The sequence below is a fragment of the Lacerta agilis genome, chromosome 6, assembly GCF_009819535.1.
Source record: "Lacerta agilis isolate rLacAgi1 chromosome 6, rLacAgi1.pri, whole genome shotgun sequence".
In the NCBI taxonomy this organism is placed as follows: domain Eukaryota; kingdom Metazoa; phylum Chordata; class Lepidosauria; order Squamata; family Lacertidae; genus Lacerta; species Lacerta agilis.
Window position 1 is genome coordinate 30,934,998 of NC_046317.1, and position 16,513 is coordinate 30,951,510.

The 16,513-nt window shown below is 40.5% G+C and overlaps 1 protein-coding gene across 5 annotated transcripts in view; it reads left to right on the top strand.

Moving 5' to 3' along the window:
• Positions 1–16,513, top strand: part of SLC44A5 (solute carrier family 44 member 5) — a 155,924-nt gene that overhangs the window by 70,493 nt on the left and 68,918 nt on the right. For 3 of the 5 annotated variants that reach the window (XM_033151796.1, XM_033151794.1, XM_033151798.1), the window contains exon 2: positions 14,133–14,181. In XM_033151796.1, coding sequence (XP_033007687.1) covers positions 14,133–14,181 — 49 coding nt within the window. Of the gene's footprint in view, positions 1–514; positions 624–14,132; positions 14,182–16,513 lie in introns of those variants that run through there. The other 2 variants (XM_033151797.1, XM_033151795.1) reach the window with 2 other exon arrangements.

The window sequence follows — 16,513 nt, forward strand, 5'->3', positions numbered from 1 at the left end:
ATTTAAAAGCCTCTTAGCAGCTAACGCAAAGGCAACATGAGATTGCAGCTGTTAGCATATTTAAATAAATATTTGAATAATACACAAAGCAGACTGTGTGGGATATATTTATACCACTGCAATGAATGCAATGCAATCTGTACACACATGCAAAGAATATACAAGTTTTGAAGGGGTGGGGAGAGACACACACAAAAAGCAAAGACAAAGAAAACAGTTGGTGAGTTACAAAAGGATTTGCAACAGTTCGGAACACTACCAGGCAATGCTGCTTCCCAACCTTCGGTGATTTGAATAGGGTTCTGTGTGTGTATTTGTGTACTTTGGAAAAGAGGTGGTTCTCTAAGGGAGTGACATTTATAGCAGCAGTCGTATGTTGGCACTGGTTGATATCAGTTTTCTTTTAGTAGTAAGTCCCACCCCCATTGTGAGCTGATTCTTATTGGATGAGGTTGTGCCATTCAATTACAGTAGTCTTATTTTTAAACCTGGTTACATAGTATTTTGTGGACATAAGCTCACTGTACAAACTGTTCTTCCTGAAAAGTCCTTGTAGTTGTACATTGCTAGAGTTGGAAGCAGCAATATGACTAAAAAGGAAGAATTCTACTATGGAGAAAACGGTAATCTTATATGTCTTTGCTCTAAATGAATAACGTGAAAAATGCTTTGTACCAGAGACTGACATTCAGTTTTCTCTTCCATCTCCGTGTCTTTGGGGTATGTGAAAAGTGATTGCTAGATTAAACAGTGCTGCAGTGATTTGAAAATGTATTTTGTTTTACATACATAATGTATGTTTTTGAACCAATCTTTTAACTTCGAAACAGGTTTAAAATGGGCTCAACTCTTTTTCAAGCAGCCTGCTTTGTTTACATTTGTTGTATAAGTTCTGCTCTTAAACTTAAAAAAATCCCTCAATATTTTGTGAAAGTTAGTTGTGAAAAATGGGACAATTATTTAACTGCAAGCTTATTCCATAGCTTTCAATGAAAAGACTTGGTTTGGATTGCATTCTGTGTCGTGTGTGTGTGTGTGTGTGTGTGTGTGTATCAGATCAGCAAGATACATTATACAAATCTTTAGATTTAGAGAAAATTTCAAAATTAAAATTTTCTCCGAGCAAAACCTTCCTATAATACTACAATGTGTTTCTATCTGGAAATTTCTGCTAGCACTCATATTTACAGTTGTCAGTTTTTGCTGACAAATTAAACAAATTATTGTTAATTTTTGACTTTTGTATATTAACCTTCCATTAGTAAACTGTCAAGTTATGTTATACATTGGCAGCAATCTTAAACCAGACCCACCCCTCCCCAATATGAGCAGGTACAGTGGTACCTCGGGTTACAGATGCTTCAGGTTACAGACGCTTCAGGTTACATACTCCGCTAACCCAGAAATAGTACCTCAGGTTAAGAACTTTGCTTCAGGATAAGAACAGAAATTGCGTGGTGGCAGTGCGGCGGCAGCGGGAGGCCCTATTAGCTAAAGTGGTACCTCAGGTTAAGAACAGTTTGAGGTTAAGAACGGACCTCCAGAATGAATTAATTTCTTAACCTGAAGTACCACTGTATTCTGATGCTTCAGTAGAGAGCTGTCATTTCTGGAAGAGTTTTTGAAGGTGTTTGTAAAAATTCAGTGTTTGACTTTCTTCAGCGAACACTGTTGTTTTCAACTTGTGAAATTTGTTTGCTTCGTGAGTAATAAAAACCACACCCCTTACTACTATGAGATCAGAGTATGGAGCGCTTAATCTACTATTTCCTTGTTTTTTTAGTTACAGGTGGGTAGCCGTGTTGGTCTGCCATAGTCAAAACAAAATCGAAAATTCTTTCTAGTAGCACCTTAGAGACCAACTGAGTTTGTTCCTGGTATGAGCTTTCGTGTGCACACGAAAGAATGGTGCTACTAGAAAGAATTTTCGATCTTGTTTGTTTAGTAAATTAACAGGTATTGGTTTTTACTGGAATGGTATTCTGACAGTCACATCTGATCCCCAAATGCATAGTTTTTCCATTTTAATATGATAGGAAGCCAATAGAGGTATGTCGTGGATAGTAAGGCTGAAAGAAATTATTATGAATTCTGTTTTGCTAATAGGAATGGAGTCATTATAAAAAGTAGAATAACTTCTAGGAAAAAGAAACCTGGTGTGCACTTGGCCCCACTGGCTACATTATCAGCCATTCTGTTTCATGTAGCTATCCTGAGCATTCAGGAAATTGCTGCTGTTAATGATGCTACAGCATAATGTAGGGCAAAATAAAAGCATATGGAGGAAATTATGTATGAGGATCCTCTAGTCTTTTTGAAACCTTGGCTTATTACGGTCCTAAAGAGACAAGAAACTATGTCTGAAGTGTAAAAATTTGTCAGTTCTACATAAATTCTCCATACCTGTGTTTGATATACGGATCCACCTGGATGTAACCATGCAAATATATAAACATTTCCTCCTGTTGGATGCATGCTGATGGGTTAATGAAGAGTTTTACAAGACATGTCTCTGCCACATCACCACATAGCTATGCAGGTCCTTTTTCCATTTCCCCCCAATTGTGTGCAGGAAAGAAGTTGTTCTCATGCTCTCAGGGGGTTACACTAAGTGACCCTTGGGGTTCTTGTCAGCTCTTCAGTTTTATGATTCTAGGTACAGAAACTTTCAAGTTCTAAATGAGCGTATTTGAAGGAAGTTCTGCAACTTAACGGAGTATACAGGTAGGCAACAGCATAGCACATTGGATATACCGGTATTTTATATTTCCCTTATAAGATTGGCTTTGGTCTGAAGGATTTCTGTGTGACAGGGTAATTTGTGTTCTGTACCAGCCAGCAGTTTTTATCACATACATCTGTTCCAAAGCTATTAGTTCTTGTGTGGCAAAAATATGTTTTTGTTGGGTATTGGCATGGAAGAGAACATATTTGCTACAATGCAAACAGAAACAAGGGAGTTGTTTACAGAGCAGGGCTTGTGCATTGTGAAGCTTTTCTGATATGAAGCAGGACAAAATTTCACTTTTGTTAATCAGTAAAATTCATCCTTCCCTGTTGTTGTTTAGTCATTTAGTCGTGTCCGACTCTTTGTGACCCCATGGACCAGAGCAAGCCAGGCACTCCTGTCTTCCACTGCCTCCCGCAGTTTGGTCAGACTCGTGTTGGTAGCTTCGAGAACACTGTCAAACCATCTCGTACTCTGTCGTCCCCTTCTCCTTCTGCCCTCAATCTTTCCCAACACCAGGGTCTTTTCCAGGGAGTCTTTTCTTCTCATGAGGTGGCCAAATTATTGGAGCGTCAGCTTCAGGATCTGTCCTTCCAGTGAGCACTCAGGGCTGATTTCCTTTAGAATGGATAGGTTTGATCTTCTTGCAGTCCATGGGACTCTCAAGAGTCTCCTCCAGCACTATCCTTCCCTACCCCCCCCCCAAAAAAAAAGAGAGAAAATGTTCTCTGGCAGCACAATCCTATGAAGTGTGCTCAGAATAAACCTTACTGAGTTCAATATAACTTACTCTAGGAACGTATGTATTGTATAGGGTTGCATCCTAAATTCCTTTGACATAAACTGCCAGCAGTGGAGCAGTGGGCACAAATCGTATTCCCCCCCCCCCCCAGCAAATGGGATTGAAGAGTAGCTTCACGGAATGTCCATGTATCCTCTGAAGGAAAGAATCAGTGGTGTGTTGTAAAGAACGTCGAAAGAATGAGGTTCATAAACCCGTTGACGGTGAAGAGCGTAGGCATATTATATACACCAAACTTGAATATCTTGATGAGCGTGTTGACATGTGAACTGGGCCATAGTCAGCTGTCAGTATTTTCTAACACAAGCCAGAAGGTAATGCAGGTATAATGTGGTAAAGAATGTTAGACATTAACACACCTAGCTGATAGATAGGAAATATGTGCTACCGTACCTAGTTTTCCTAGATTATTTTAGCAAAACCTGTGACATTTTCTTGGGTTTTTATCTCACATCTTTCAGTAAAATAGTGAGAAGCAGAAGTGATAAGCTACTTTAATTTAACTGTCATCAGTAACCTGTGGAAGATAAGAAGTTGCTGGAAAGATGCTATCACCAGCTGCAGAAATGCACAGTGAATTCCTGATAAATTGACTCATCCTAAATATTTTTCCTCTGTCAATCTTTGGTGCACGGATGGAAGTTAAGAAATTCTTTCATTTAACATAGCTGCTCCCAATGCAGTGGAGTAAACAAGAAGTCTGAACAAAGTTCCTATTAATCCGCCTCACATTTCCTCCCCTTGCTTTGGAGGTTTCCTATGTTACGGCCAACATAGTCCACACAGAAGTAACACTGGTTTACTGTGTGTGCTATGCTTTAAATAGCCTGTTTATGTGCCCATTTGCAAAAGAAAAAAATGTGCTCACTCTCTGTACTAGTAATATGTTATTAATAATAAAAATAACTTTTTAAAGGTTGCGTTCTGCCATTCCAGAAGGCTAGTTTATACAACAGTTTATTTTTACATGTGAATTTTCCTGTCTCTGGGTAGGCACTCACATGAAAAAATTGCTCATGTGAACCAGCTAATTATGTATATGGGCAGCATCAATTCTTGGGAATGTGGCAGCTAGGAATATTTCTCCATGGTGGCGGAAATTGCTATGAGCTATAACCAAGACCGGCCTATTCACAAAAAGGATTTTAGGCATGGGTACAAAGACAAGTCAAGATTGTTTGCATATATAAACATTTTTACTTTGGAAGCCTGCTGTTCAAATATCTCCTCCAAGTCACAAGGGAGCTTTAGGCAAGCTGTATTTTCCCCATCTTAGTCTCCCATCTGCAACATGGGAATATAATACTGTAAACTATTTTGTGTTGCTCCAAAGTTGCTATAAGGATTACAGTACTAAGATAGTGTCTGTGAAATTTGAACACTTGAAACCATAATTATTCAAAAGTTATTTTACGAATTGGCTCAGAATTATACTTTGTCCATGGTTGGTGGTACAAGCCAAACCTTAAGAATAAAATTTACCTTTGATAGCTTCATATGAACTAACTGGTCATCAGTGAAGCAGGTTCAGATCTCCTGTATACAATAAGTGGCCCAGATGTTCGTAGTGGAAAGCAAAATATTGCTCAGATACGTCTTGTTTGTGTTTTAAAGTTGTTGCAGGAAATTGTCATGTTTTCACCAATCAGCTTGCTACTTACTGGACTGTGGCTGCAATCATATATGCTTGCTTATGAGCAGTGCTGTTTTTCTAGGAAAAAGAGGTGCCAAAACTCACCATGAACTCACCCTTGTTCTCTTATAATGGCAATAGCGCCTACCTGAGAGGTGCTGGAACTGAATTCTGGCGAGTTCCAGCTGAAAAAAAGCCCTGCTTGTGAGTAAGTGCAATTGAACTCATTGGGGTTCATGCACATAGCTGTCAACCTTCCTTTTTCTTGCATTGGGAAACGGCCATAGCTGTCAACCTTCCCTTTTTTGCAGTGGGAAACGGCGCTGGAATAAGGGAATTTCCTGCAAAAAAAGGGAAAGTTGATAGCTATGCTCATGCATAGACATGTATTGGACTGTGCTGTAAACCAGTTAGTTCATTTCTGGTTTTAATAGAACTTTTAACCCCCCCCACCAGTGGAAGTGCTAGCTGTCCATAGAAATTTACCGGGTAAAGCTAATATTTTAGTGTAGCTGTGATTGGGCAGCAGACATTACAACCCAAATAAAATGTACCAGCAAAGAGACGGAACTAGTGTTCTTTCCAACCCATTTCTTATTTTATATGTGCTATTCAGTGATTTGAGTTCTCTGATATTTAAAAGTAATACCTGTCAACAGGTCAGCTGATCAACCCATCATCATAAAAGCAAGTCAGCAGAGCAGGAGGCATACAATTGAGGATTAAAGTTTGCCTGGGAGAGGTCCTAAGTAGACTGACATTGCTGCAGTCTGAGGAGTTTTATATGATTTTTTATATGAGTGATTCTTGGCTTGCAATACATACAAGCCTCATCCCAGCCTATGAACTGCAATACTTGCAGCAATGTACATAGCAGGATAGCCACAAACCCCTCACCTCACCTCACCTCTCTTACAATACTCCCAACTTGCAGTGTGAGAGTAACAACTCCAGACAACACAGCAGGGTTGTAGCAAGCTTCTCTCTCATCCTCAGCCCTAAGGCATATTTGCAGTACTTTTGTAAACCACTGTCTAACATGCAACTTGACCCTCAACATGCAGTTTTAACCCTGGACTAAACTGGGCTGTGATAAGCCACACTATCCCAGCCATAGTTGAAAAACTGAAATAAAACTAAAACACCTGAGTTAGGAAAAAGTTTGAGCTTCTCTATTCTTTGATGCCATTTGTTTTGCAGAGGGCAGCCTGGTAGCAAATCACGATTGTGCTGAAATCTTGGGATTTCTCTATATTTATTTCCACAAGTAGCTTTCACTTCTGCTTTAGAGGACATTTCAATATGGCTTATCACTTAGACCCATGAGATTGTTTATCTTTCATGGAATGGCCCAGTCTTGTAATTTTATGTGCTTATGGAATAGGGACCATGCCCCAGTGGTAAGGTTGCCTGCTTAGCACAAAGTGAGAGGAACCAACCACATCCTCCCATCTGTCAAGTTGGGGGGAATAAGGGGCACTGAGCCTGTGAGCAAGAAGAAGTAAACCCAGCTCTCCAGTGCTTAAGGTACAGTGATGCATCCAGTAATATCCCAGTGATGTGTAAGTGTGTATGATCTCAGAAAGCTTAAGCCATCAATGATGTAGTTCCTACATTTTCTAGGTCATGTGTCTCTGAGTCAAGGGTCAGGGATCTGGCTGAATTTCAAGATCAGTGTTCCCCCCTATCTTTCTGTGTGTGGGAAATTGCACTGCACTGTGATTCACACACCATATCAAGGGAACAGCAAACCTTAATGGTTTAATATCACTATTGGCCATATGCCACAGCTGAGCAGTAGTAGTTCAAAAAGACAGTTCACTAGCCCTTGAGAGCCATATATTGCTTTTTATATGGCATCGTTCATCCAGAAGGGTACCAAAGTGCTATGCATGTGAATATATATTCATTAGCCTCAGCAATAGCAAATGCTATCATTTATATTACGTTACAGAGTTCCACTATAAACCTCTTTATTCATTTGCTCGTCTCTTTATCCTTTTGGGCTCATACCTTTATATGCTTGCCGTACAGTCCTAGGGCATTGTGCTTTTGTTTTAAATAAAACATACTAAAAGGGCCTCTTTTTAATGAAATTCTGACATTAATTCCTCAAATATATGGGGCGGCGGGGGGGGGAATTGACATATTTGTGCTTTTAAAGCAGCAAGACCTCTCCTAACTTTCACTGTCTTTTGCAGTTCTGCACTTTCTGTCTGTGTTTAGAAATGCTGCTTTGTACCTGTTTAATTGGTTCCCTTTTTAGGATCTATTGAAGGCCCTTTCTGGACTTAGGAAATAGTTCTAGATGAGCTGAAAGGGGATTGCAAAGACTTTTGTTGTCAGAACAGAGCAGGAGAAATCGCTCTGTCCACTTATCTGTCAAATAATCAGACTACAGTACTCCAAAACCTCATTCCACAACTCTTACTCTTTCAGCCCCTTACTCTTTAGCTTTCTCATTTTGATTGTTGTACATTTTCCGACACTGATTATTGTCTCTGCTAGCTAGATTCACTCACGCTTTCTGTTCAGAAATACATGACCAAGTGGCTGCTCAAGCACTTTATTTTAAGGATAATGAAGAGAATACAGAGTTCAGTTCTCGGGGACTGCCCCCTGGTGCTATACTGGATAAGTTGCCTGCAGGCACAAAGCACTACCTGCCCAAGGGACAATTATGTATTTTCATTTCCAGCCAGGTAAACTTTATGTCCAGTACTAGTATGGCTTTCTTTCCCGCCCTTTGTCTCCTGTTTCTTGCTTGCTGCCTTGCCACTGGTACTAACATTGATCCTCCCAGGCCTTTCTATATAGTTGGCACTTGCTCTCAACTTTTCACCACCAACCCATATTCCAGCCGTCTTCTGCTGCTGTCCACAACTCATTGTCTTCTGCTGTCTGATAACAGACCAAACAAAGCTCCTTTGCTCAGGAACATATGGGAGTTCGGTTTAAGATGCAAAGCTGAAGTGCATCTAATTGAGATGTACCAAAAGGATTGACTGCTTGTCCTGTTTAAAGAGTGTCTATTCCCAACCGGTGCACTTCTCTTTAATTGCCTCTGATGGAAGCAGACTAGTGTAGTGTACAAAAGCAGCTGGTTTTATAAGAGAAACAAGTCTAACGTTTGACACCCATGTGGCCACTCAGCATAAATATTCTATTAGTTGTGCAATTAAAATGTGTAGCTTCATAAGGAAGAGCAATGCTCCACATTGATTTGCTGGGATCAAGTGAGAAATCTTTTGGTGTGTTGATTCCTGTAATGAGCAATCTTGCCATACAAGGACAAAAAACTCAATTTTCCAGCTGTCATCATTGCACAGAAAAAGCAAAAATGTCGAATACTGGATTCACCTATGATTAAAGCCTCTTTGAGGGAAATTCCACCAGGAATGAGCTTGGTTCATTGTATCTTTTCCTATCATTATAGCTTGAAATGCAAACAAATGCTGTCTCACAAACATTTTATATGTATTGCTTTATGAGTGTAAGCTGGCCCGATTGAGCCCAGTGCAGCTATTCACACATATCAAGTTGTTTGCATGCATTAGAGTTTGCAGAGTAGAATTAGAATACATGCAATTCCTTACAGTAGCCTGGTACGGTAAAAAAACAACAGGGATTGTGGTCCACAATGGTTAGGAGGAGACAACTTCCTAAAAGAGATGCAGCTTGGGGGAAGGGGAGGGAATAAATTTAATTAGAATGGATTCTTTTCATAGATAGCTTAAACCAACACACCAAATTCATTGCTTAGAATATGATTTTCTATCAATATTGATATAATGACATAAAATTCTAGGAACAGTCTTTCTTCAGTTCCATCCTACAACTTTGAGAAAGCGAGATGCAATCTTTATCTGTGGACCGTTGTTGATTAGGATGGGAAACCCACAGCACATTTATTATGGAAATGTTTGCATTGAAGTCAGCACCATTGCTCCATTTTAAGTGTGTTGTGGACTGGAGCTTTAATCTCTATTGAATTCCTTAAGACTCCGTCATTAGTACTGCAATAAAAATGTGATTAAAAGAAGAGAGGCTTGAATGGAAGTGGGAAGGGTCAATGCAGCCCAGGATTTTGAATACGACCTTGTTGATTAACACTTCAAAAGCCAATTTAATTTATTTATTTCATTTCTAGTTTTCATTATATGGTGTGTTGTTGTTGTTGTTGTTGTTGTTGTTGTTTTAAAAAAATGTCTTTGTGTTAATGTAATGATCCCAGGGAGGGTCCCAATGGGGTCAGACGGGCTCAGTCATGCAGGATGGCACTACCTCCGTCTCATGAGTCACCAGGGTCCATCTTGTTAGGCCATCCTTGCCTCCAGAACCACTGGAGCCCAACCATAGCTGTCAAGTTTCGGATTTGAAAATAAGGGATCAGCAGTCTCACCTATCCCAGGGACAGTCACATGTCAGTGGTGGGCGGAGCCAGAAGCAAAAGTGGGTGGAGCAGCAATGTAAACTCCAAGCGGGCTCAGGCTCGGAGCGGAGCAAAGAGGAGGGCAGCCATGTGCTCCGCGCAATGGAGCCCCATTGTCTTCTTGTCTGATCCCATCAAAACAGGACAGGAAGCAGCAGCTGCTCAAAGGCAGCCAGGCTCTGCCCACCAGCTAACCCTATTGGCCGGCTGAGGGGCTCGGCGGCAATGGATAGGGGCTGATGCAGGGGGAGTAATACACCCCCCCCCCGCGAGCACAGGAAACGGCTCCCACTTGCTTTGAGGGCTGACGCTTTTCTCTCCAAGTAGGTGAGGTCTTCCCACCCAGTCCCTGGCCAGCAGGGGAGGAGCTGCTTCCATTAAAAACGGGAAATTTAAGGGAAATAAAAAATAAGGGAGAGCAGCGGGAAACTGCTTAAAATAAGGGAGAATCCCGGGGGAAACGGGATACTTGACAGCACTGAGCCCAACTCGAGTTCAGCCTCTTAAGAGGAGGTGACTGCCCTGTTCATGTTTTTTTCTCTAGAGGAGTCTCTCACACCTCCTCCATCACCTACTAGGTCACAGAGAAGGCAGACCTAGCATGAACAGACAGGTCAGACCCAGCCTTACCGGAGGAGTGAGCATTTGCTTGCCAAGTCTAAGGAACAGCCTTGTTGCTTGCACTAAATTAGCCCCCCCCCACTCAAAATTACAGGGAGCATGTCACTTGTTGGATCAATGTCTTCAGTTGTCTAACTATGCGTTGTACCTGCTATGCCTTTCAACTTTATCCTGCTTATGTATCGCACTGATATGAGTATTAAATATTTTGGTAGAAACTGTAATCTGAGTTTGAGTTCTTCAACCAGTAGGAGCCAGGACAGTGATTTTGATATTTGGATACAGAATTTGGAAAGGACAACAACAACCACACCTTATGCAGTTTACCTGTATAGGGAAGCTTTTTAATGTGTAATGTTTTATTATGTTTTTATATCTGTCAGAAGCTGTCCAGGGTGGCTGGGGCAACCCAATCAGATGGGTGGGCAACAGTTATTATTATTATTATTATTATTAGTTTAGCAGTATAACATTTCATAGATAGGCAAAAGGGCACAGCAGTTTTTAAATATCAGAAATTTAGATGTGGAACCATTTCTTATACCTTGAAATATATTATAGCAATGAAGAACATTTTATGATGCTATTTGGTATGCAGGAAATAGCATAGAGGAAGAAATGTCTGGTGCATGGTTACGGCATCAAGAAATAAGAGAGCTAAGAAGAGGCCTGCTAGATCAGGCCAGTGGCCCATTTAGTGGCAGGGGGTTGGACTGGATGGCCCTTGTGGTCTCTTCCAACTCTATGATTCTATGATTCTAGTGCAGCATTCTGTTCTCAAAGTGGTCGATTGGGTGCCTACAGGAAATAGCCTGTGAGCAGGACCTGAGTTCAGTTTTTTAATACCATAAACATTGTGGAAAGATGTTAAGCATTCGACCATTTAATGTGAATGGTCACGTAAATAGTACATAAGCAAGGAGTGCCTTGAATAAATGGATTTTACAAAAAGAGAAATTTATTGTCTTTACACCTCCAGTATTATTTGCCCACCTACATATTTTTATGCTTTTGGGAGATATGAACGTTTGCTACTTCATCCATGAAATCTATATTTCACATAATCAAATAAATAAATAAATAAATAAATGCCTGATATTGTGAGCTCCTTTTTCATTAATCGCTCTATATATTTGGTTCTATTTCTGTGCAGCATTCCAACATTTAACCAAGTCAGCCATGGACAATAAAGTTATTTCACGTAATATTACATAATAAGAAGAAAATGGCAACAGCTAATAACTTGAACAGTGAAACTGTTAGACAGACAAGCACGGTCTCCCTCAAATTAACAAAAGGCCAATTTAAGGCGTCTGATTTTTCTGTTACAGTTACATATTCATTTTTTCACGCATTTCTTTCTTGACAAGATGTGACGGCTCATTTGTTTTTGTGTGTGTGCATGTTGAGGTTGGCACTAAATGTATACTTCAGTGCTGCTTAGTGTGTTGGCTCATCTTTTGGATGGTTTGGTACATTTCCAGATTCTAGCTAGCTGTATTCTGGGGGGGGGGGGACTTTAAAAAGTGTTTTGAAACAGGATGTCATGGATGATATAATGAGAAGCTTATGTTGAAACAGGGGTGGTGTGGTTTTTTTAAACGTGGACATAAACAAAAATCCTAAATGCATGTCGAGGGCTATGTGAATTGTCCTCAAGTTAAGTGTGTTATAAAAGGAAGGACATTTGTTCCCAACTTTTCACATAATTATTGTTTTTCATAGCTCCCTTGAGTTGTAGTCACACTGAAAATAACAGCTCTAGCAAAATCGCATTTCATCTTCATTGAAACCTAGATAAATCTGCAAATTATGTGGTGTAAAATTATTTTTATAGGATATGGGAAGGGGAGACTGTGAATAGAGCTTCTTATTTCATTTTAACATTTGCAATTAAGACTTTCAATGGGTAGTTTGAGAGAAAAGTAGCTTCAGATTCAAGGCAGCAATGCTTAATGGGTTTTTATTTCTCTCACAAGCCCACATTGAAGAAACGCGTTGGGAAAGAGTGATAATTTTAAGACAAATGAAAGAACTATACTGCATGTTTTCTCGAAAAGATAATTGCTCTGTCTTTCCTGATTTACCTAGTTGTAGGCTGGCAAAACTTAACAAACCAGTGTTAATTCTTTGGTCCTGCAAATGCTTGCCTATTATGCAGACTTCTTGTATACAGTACTATGAAACAGTGTGGGAGGAAGCTCACACAACTGGTGACTCTGAGAATGGCTGCTTACCCAGTTGTGGGGTAGGCAGCTATTTTGGCCTGTCGCAGAGAGCCCCCACTCCCAGGGAGCAATGCCTGGGAAGGGCAGGCAGACTGGGGGATTCCCAACCCAGCCACTGTGGATTGGGGGGCTTTCCCACCATCTGCTTGATTTAAATTCCAGCTGGTCTGGCCAAGCTGAGTGGATGGGGGTTGGGAGCACATGAAGGCCAGCTGCTCCCAACCCCAGGGTCTCTGTCCAAAAACCTTCAGCGGCTTGGGAGGGTCACCTGTGCAGACTTGCATCTTGCGGAGGACCCATTAATCCTGGGTCTGACCCTGCCATGTGGCAGCCCTCCACCAGGGGGGCTGGAGGGATATACACCCAATGCCTAAGACAAGCCCAACAACCTACATGTGGAATCAATAAAGTTCTGGCCAATTTTTTAATCCTGGAATGTTGTCCTGTCCAGTTTGTTCTCTTTCACAGGCTAGGCCTTGCCTAGGGGTGTGTGTGACAGATGTGGCCCTGCCTAGGGGGAGGGGTCATTGTGATTGGGTCCACAATTCTTTTTCATTCCTTATAGCTTCTCCAATCATTTGTACATACAGTATATCAAATATTAAGTACAAAATATATAGTTGCTTGCAACAGTGCAAGTTGTGTCTACAGCACTTTCTCCCTTCTAGTTTGTATAACTCACCACACATTTTCAGGGTCATGTTTGGTTCTTATGTATATATAGTCAGACATACAATGCTGCCTTATGCTAGTATGTTTAGGGAAGCTTTTAATGTTTGATGGACTATTGCAGTTTAATATTTTGTTGGAAGCCGCCCACAGTGGCTGGGGAAACCCAGCCAGATGGGTGGGGTATAAATAATAACTACTGCTAACTTCTTCTTCTTCTTCTTCTTCTTCTTCTTCTTCTTCTTCTTCTTCTTCTTCTTCTTCTGTAAACCAGAGGTCTATCTAGCCCAGTGTTGTCTACCAGTATAGCAGCAGGTCAGGCAGTAGGTTAGCCCTTTCCACGGTGCTACTGGATTTTTCTGACATCTGATGCCAGGGATTGAATCTAGTGCATTATGCATGCAAAGCATGTGTTCTAGAATAGAGTTGTGGGTGTTTTTTCCACATTTTCCTCCCAACAAGGAACAGAATTCCTTGATGCCAAACCATGAGGTCTGGTGTGTTTCTGTGTGTTCCTTGACTGTGACTCCCTGACCTAGTCCCTTAGCTCTCACCCTGTTGCTCAGTTGCTGGTTCACTTCCGGCTGCTTTCTCCAGCTTAACCTTGACAACATGATGGCTTAATGGAGTGGACACAGTTGTACCGGTCATAGCGATACAGATGCTGGCTGTGTACATACCATACATTTAAAGTACACATGTACCCGCAAGAATCTACCCCCCCCCATAGAGCTGCTGTTCTCAGCACCCTTGGCAGTCTTGAGTTTCCATTATTCTTTTTTGTGGGGGAGGGAGTACTTTAATTGTATGGTGTGTGTACTGCCAAAGCTTCGAGTGATTTCTCTTCCTTAAACTAAACTTGGACCACTTATGCAAACTATCCTGTGAATCAAACTAATCAATAAATTAGTGAGGTTTTTCATAAGAGTTTAATGTAGGACAAATTGGTAACAGATTATTCCTGACTTTCTGTTTTGTTTACTATGCTGTATCTTTATAATATTTTATTTTAAATGCAGGTGAACCAAGGAAATTTGACCCAAAGTTCAGAGGACCTATTCACAACAGGTAAATACTTCTGATTTAGTATATTAAACTCATGCATTGTTTTTCTGTGAACAGAAGAAAAATATGCACTTAACTGGAAAAAAATTGTATCAGTTTTTAATTTGTGTCCAGATGTTGTCTCTTTTTGTACTTTGGAAGTGAGGGGGAACTTTTTTCTTCCAATATAATGATGCTGCTGATGTAAGAGATTCACAGAGTCTGCATGTTCCTCTTGCCATATGAGAGCTTTCATAAACGGCACGTCCATTGACCCTACTTCAACTATAATGTTTAGGAACTGTTACTATGTGAAGTCCACCTGCTGGTGTGAAAATCACACTAAGCCAAACTATGAGTTGGTGGGACTGTGCAAGCTTGCATACACATGGAAAGGAGCTCACAGCTACTTTGCTCTTCCTTTTACTGCCACATAGCTCAATAAAAATGTGGTCCCGTTTTTGAATAAAGGATTATGAGGCATTTGCACTGTTCATCATTGCTTTCTCGGTAATGACAAGTACGGCAGTGACATTTCAAGCCGTTCTAGAAATAGCATGCTAATATTTTCCAATGTGGGAGGTGCCATTTCCCCAGTACGGCCTATATGCAAGATACTGTCAATTCACAAACTTAAGCATGAAGATGTGTGTTCATGAGATCATGCTATTTCAAAAGGTAGATAACAAGCATAGGAATTAAATATTGTCACATCTCATGCTGCCATTGCTCATGAATCACACTAGCACATCAACAGTAAAATCACATTTGAAATATAAGGTATTCTTAGAATCATTTGTGAATGCATTCTTTACTAGGGAGTGTGGTGTGATTAAACAATCCCACTTTACTTTGTTTTAACTGTCATGATATATAATGTGCCTGGAGAACACTGAAGATGGAAAGCCAGTAGAGAAGCATTACAAGCAATGCACTTTAACCTATAGCAAGCCTAGGCAAACTTGACCCTCCAGATGTTTTGGGACTACAACTCCCATCATCCCTAGCTAACAGGACCAGGCCTGACCTATAGTCTTCACTTTAGGCAGTATTCCTATTAAGCTTAATGGGATGCTTGGTATCTTTCAAAAACTACATGCTGCATAGCAGTTTATTTGCAGTTATCTTCTGATTTTAAACCCCTGCTTTATACTGTGATGCCCTAATACAAACATATAGTTACCATGACAATAGCTGCAGATACTGCAGTTATTTGTATTGTGCTACATGTGCACGACCATAGAATATTATGGCTATTATGCAATCATCATTTAAATGTGATGTATCTTATAAAATTCTTGGGAGAAATGCAATATGGGGAGTTTGCATTTCCCACCCAAACACTTACAGTCCCACAAACAGTTAACACATAATCAAGAGCTTTATTTTGTCTTGTTGCCTTTCTTTCAAAACAAGGATCATTTGTCCTTGGTACATACATTATTTTTGGACCTGATTATACTGTGTGACTTCAGTGCCCCATGATAAATAATATATCACTATTATTTCAGACATTGGACAATATTTTTAGCTCTCTAATTGCCAGGAAAGGTGGCGTGTTTAGTGCCAACACTGGCATACTTAGTTGCTGCTAGTGTTTCTTATCTCACCTTCCCCGCTTTCAGTGAATGCTGATATTTTGGTGGAAGGGGGAATGATCTTCTGCCCATTTTTTATAGCCCTGAGTTTAACTTTAAAGAGCTGAGCTCACACATTATATTTGGTGTATAACTCAAAGTGTGTGTGTGTGTGTAGTACGCCCTACTAGTTTACACCTGTTCCTAAAATAAGCAATGTAACATGTGCAAGGGAGAAGGAAAATATCAATCTATGTTTAATTTTTAGGTGGGCAGTTCTAACAAGCTTTTGGCTTCATGTGTTGGGGAAGTGGGATCTCAGCTATCCATCATAAGTACCTGACTCATCTCCAAGTCTGCTGGATGCTTACACATAAGTGTCTTCTTTGCATAGTGTCTACAAGTAAGAAATCTAACACATGTAGGCTTGAATTTTATGACAAATATAAAAAAATGTGCACGATTAATTTATTTGCCTGTACACATTGTAAAGCAAGATACAGTTGCACGGTTGTCGAACAGTTTCAGTCGAGGCAGTTATTTGTTTTGGTGAGGCAGGAGCAAATCCGCTGCCTGACCATGGATATCCAGTTACAGGTGGGTAGCCGTGTTGGTCTGCCATAGTCAAAACAAAATCGAAAATTCTTTCTAGTAGCACCTTAGAGACCAACTGAGTTTGTTCCTGGTATGAGCTTTCGTGTGCATTCTTCAGGTATCTGAAGAAGTGTGCATGCACACGAAAGCTCATACCAGGAACAAACTCAGTTGGTCTCTAAGGT